This window comes from Pinus tabuliformis, chromosome X (genome assembly GCF_031772625.1).
Source record: "Pinus tabuliformis cultivar Carrire ecotype Pingquan chromosome X, CPIR1, whole genome shotgun sequence".
NCBI classification, from domain to species: domain Eukaryota; kingdom Viridiplantae; phylum Streptophyta; class Pinopsida; order Pinales; family Pinaceae; genus Pinus; species Pinus tabuliformis.
This window is the reverse complement of record NC_142308.1, coordinates 992,143,028-992,147,432: the sequence shown is the minus strand read 5'-3', so window position 1 is coordinate 992,147,432 and position 4,405 is coordinate 992,143,028. Positions and strand designations below refer to the sequence as shown.

The window sequence follows — 4,405 nt, the reverse complement described above, 5'->3', positions numbered from 1 at the left end:
TTAATCTATACCTTAATCATCCCACTTAACAAAATTCTTATAACTTCTAACACAATTCTAACCAATTTCTGGACAAAATTAATTAATCTACTTATTAGGTTATCCTTTATTCATATTATTCAGTAATAAACATCCCAATAGTGAAGTACAGATGTACTGCGTATATACATGGAATGATATATACACATTGTTTATTCCAGTGTACATAAGCTTCTCGGTATGCCAAAGAGACTTCTGAGACGCAGACATTACAGATCCAGATCGCGCAATTTGAGCAGATTATGTATATTTCATTCTTATTAACAGAAAATGCATTACATGTACATGTTACAGTGCAGAGCATTAACCTCTACTTCCTAGCAATCCCTCTAAAGGATTACCCACCTACAGAAGGAATACTAATGAAAAGGAAATGTAGTCAGAGACACTCGAAGAAGTACAGGGCATAAGGTGATTAGTTGCGCACCCTTTGGTTACAATAAGTTATCCTCTTCGCTTTCAAAATTTTCCATGAATTATTTGCAGGCATTAGACGCATTGCGGAGACGATGAAGTGGTGCCGGGTGACCTTGGTTAAGTTCTTGGAATTCATTCCTATGTAGGCTGCAGCAGCAGGCAATGAGAATGCTCCAACCACTAAGCAATTCAGACAAGAAGAAGATGATGGTGGTGTTGTTTGATCTTCACCATAAAATGCTCAGTACTAACATTCCCAAAACACAAGCTAATGTCAATGTTAACCCTGAACCTTTCACCCATCTCAACGTTTTGACCGTGACGGACAAGCCTCTGCAGTCTAGTATATACGTTCATCTCTTGCAGGGCTGCGTTGGGAATAAGGCCTTATTAGATGGCAAACTAATCCACGCCCATCTCAATCAGATGGGATTCATGGGAGACAGATTTTTACAGAACACTCTTCTCAACATGTATGTTAAGTGCGGGAGCGCGGTGGACGCTCGCAGAGTTTTCGACCAAATGCCTGAACGAAATGTGTGCTCGTGGACTGTAATGATCGCAGCTTACTCAAGGCATGGACCTCCTGAGGAGGCATTGGTACTCTTTCATCAAATGCCAAGAACAGGGGTTCAACCCAATAATTTCACCTTTGCCAGTGTCCTTCCAGCATGTGCCAACTCCGAATCCCCACAGCAGGGTGAGTGTGTCCATGCTATTATTATTAAAACTGGATTCGAATCTGATTTCGTTGTGGTAAATTCCCTGATAGACATGTATGCAAAATGTGGCAGCATAGAGAAGGCACGCGAACTGTTTGAAAAAATGCTTCAACGAGATCTCGTATCCTGGACGACTATGATTGCAGGATATGCACACAATGGGTTCACCGGTGAGGCCTTTGAAATCTTCAACAAAATGACTCAACGAAATTTGGCTTCATGGAATGCTATGATTGCAGGATTTGCACAGAATGGCCATAGTAGGGAATCCTTGTTTCTCTTTCAGCAAATGGATTTAATGCCAGATTCGAAAACCTTCGCCAGTGTTCTCCCAGCATGCACCAACTTGGCAGTTTTGGAGATGGGTATTGGGATCCATGGAAAAATCATTACAAATGGGCTTGCATCTAATATTTTGTTGGTGAATGCCTTGATAGACATGTATGCAAAATGTGGGAGTTTAGAGATGGCACGTGAAATATTTGACACAAGTAGTTTTCTAGATGTGGTCTCATGGAATGTTATGATTGCAGGATATGCGCATAGAGGATTTGTAGAAGAGGCTTTGAAACTCTTTAAGGAAATGCCTGAAAAAAATGTGGTCTCTTGCAATACTATGATAACAGGGTTTGCACAGAATGGGTTTGTTCATGAGGCAATGGAACTCTTCAATGATATGACTCGAAGAACTGTGGTGTCATGGAATGCAGTGATTTCAGGATTTGCCCAGAATGGCCATTACGAGGAGGTGCTGAAGATTTTTCAAGAAATGCAATCGGTTGGTGCAATGCCGGATTCAAAAACTTTTGCTACTGTTCTTTCAGCATGTACTAAAATGGCAGCTTTGGAATACGGCATGGAGATTCATAGAAAAATAATTACCAGTGGATTTCAACCTGATATCATGGTGATGAATGCGCTGATAGACATGTATGCAAAATGTGGGAGCTTAGAGAAAGCATATGCAATTTTTAAGAAAATGCATCATCAAGATACAGTTTCATGGAACGTGATGATTTCTGCATATGTACAAAATGGGCTCACTGATAAGGCCCTGCAATTCTTTAAAGAAATGCCTCAGAAAAATGTGATTTCATGGAATACAGTAATTGCAGGACTTTCACATGATGGGCAGGGTGAGGAATCCTTGAAACTTTTTCAACAGATGCTATTTGCAGGCGTCAAACCAGATTCAAAAAGCTTCATCAATATTCTACCAGTGTGTTCTGATTCGACAGCTTTAGGACAAGGTATGGAGATCCATGCAAAAATAATTACAAGTGGATTTCAGTCTGATGTCTTTGTGATGACAGCCGTTCTAGATATGTATGCACAATGTGGGAGCATAGAGAAAGCGTGGGAATTGTTCCAGAGAATGCATCAGCGAGACCTGGTCTCATGGAATGCATTGATTACAGGATATGCAAAGAATGGGCTTGTTGATAAAGCCCTTACAATTTTTAAGGGAATGAAGGAACGGAACACTGTGTCATGGAATGCAATGATTGCAGGACTTGCACAGAATGGGCATGATGACCAGGCCCTGAACCTTTTTCAACAAATGCAATTGGAAGGTGCGAGGCCAGACTCAACAACATTTACAATTGTTCTCGCAGCATGTGCCAACATGGCGGCTTTGGAACAGGGTATGGAGATCCATGAAAATATAATTAGAAGCAGATTTGGATCTGATAATGCGGTGATGAATTCCCTCATAGACATGTATGCAAAATGTGGAAGCATACAGAAGGCACGTGAACTATTTGAGACGATGCATCACCCAGACATAGTGTCATGGAACACAATGATAGGAGGATATGCTATGCATGGCTGTAGCAAGGAGGCCCTCAAACTCTTTGAACAAATGAAACACTCTGGCATGATCCCGGACCATGTAACCTTAGTTAGTATTTTTTCTGCCTGCAGTCATGCAGGTCTAGTAGACGAGGGCTATCAATACTTCAATTCCATGAGTAAACAGTATAACTTGGTACCTTCAATGGAACACTATATATGCATGGTTGACCTTCTTGGGCGTGCTGGACATCTAGATGAAGCCCAAGACTTCATCAACAAAATGCCAATGAATCCTGATGCCCCCATATGGAGCTGTTTGCTTGGTGCTTGTAGAGTTCATAACAATATAGAACTAGCAGAATGTGCGGCGGAGCACCTTTTTGAGTTGGACCCTAAAAATACTGCACCTTATGTGCTTCTATCAAACATTTATGCTACAGCTGGCAGGTGGGATGACATTGAAAAGGTACGAAGGATGATGAAAGAGAGAGGTGCAAAAAAAAGACCTGGATGTAGTTGGATCGAGGTCAATAAAGAAGTGCATGTTTTTTTGACGGGAGATCGATTGAACCTGCAAATATAGAATATCTGTAGAAAGTTTTAGAGGTTGTCTAGGGAGATAAATGATGGTAGACGAATGCTATACAATTCTTGAAAAACAGGTCACCTTGTAGAGAAGCATGAGAGAACGCAGTACCAAAATGCACAAATCCCAAACAAGAAGTCAATCCTATTGATTTCCAGACGTTCCATACAGAAGTCCTTTACATATTCATAATTTTTTCACCTCTGTCAACACCTCTAACATAACAACTACATGTGATATGCCATAACAATATGATCGCCTTTTTCCATATCAGTGTCTGGTTGTACTTGCTAGCAAATTACTAGCTATGCTCACTATAGGTGTGTGAGTAGGACAGGGTGGATATTATAAAGAAAATTTGAAGCTCGAATCTGTTTACTGTGTGCGTAAGTTACAAAAAACTTAGCACATGATTACATATTGAGTTTCTGCTGAACATAAACCAGAATACAAGATTTCTCAATAATCCTCAGATAAGGACACTTGTAATAAAGTAGTCCTGTCAAATGAAGTCTCTGGGCATTATGTAAAGAGATCAGAAGGGGATTAGGAACTCCCTTCCGAGTCGCCTGATTTAATAAATCCATTAACTTGTCCGCTTTCCTGTGGTGTAGCCTCTAAACTCAACATTGATACTTGGTGCACTTCATAATCAGTAATATTCATCTGTGACCTATCATTAACATCATCTACTCTTGGTGCATATATACTAAATTAGATTTCCCTGGGAATCGAAATGCAACTTCTTGTGAACTCAATCATCAACTAAAGTTTTAGGTTGTGGTATAAGTGAAATTTTTTCCAGATAAATTTCCTTAGCGTGCTCTTGAATAGATTGCTAATC

At 40.2% G+C, this 4,405-nt stretch overlaps 1 protein-coding gene across 2 annotated transcripts; it reads left to right on the top strand.

The window, feature by feature from the left end:
- Positions 1 to 211: 211 nt before the first annotated feature.
- On the top strand, positions 212 to 4,165 carry LOC149143059 (pentatricopeptide repeat-containing protein At2g13600-like). Of its 2 annotated transcripts, XM_089447075.1 has the most exons (2): positions 987 to 1,156; positions 1,251 to 4,165. In XM_089447075.1, exons 1-2 carry the CDS (start codon positions 1,128 to 1,130, stop codon positions 3,556 to 3,558), a joined length of 2,337 nt encoding a protein of 778 aa, XP_089303201.1. In that variant the 5' UTR covers positions 987 to 1,127; the 3' UTR covers positions 3,559 to 4,165. The 2 variants fall into 2 exon arrangements, with proteins under 2 accessions (XP_089303200.1, XP_089303201.1); XM_089447074.1 differs by having other exon boundaries at positions 212 to 4,165.
- The last annotated feature ends 240 nt before the right edge of the window (positions 4,166 to 4,405 follow it).

Coding starts and splice junctions, on each gene's coding strand:
- LOC149143059 (XM_089447074.1), top strand. CDS start 619: ATGAGAATGCTCCAACCACTAAGCAATTCAGACAAGAAGAAGATGATG.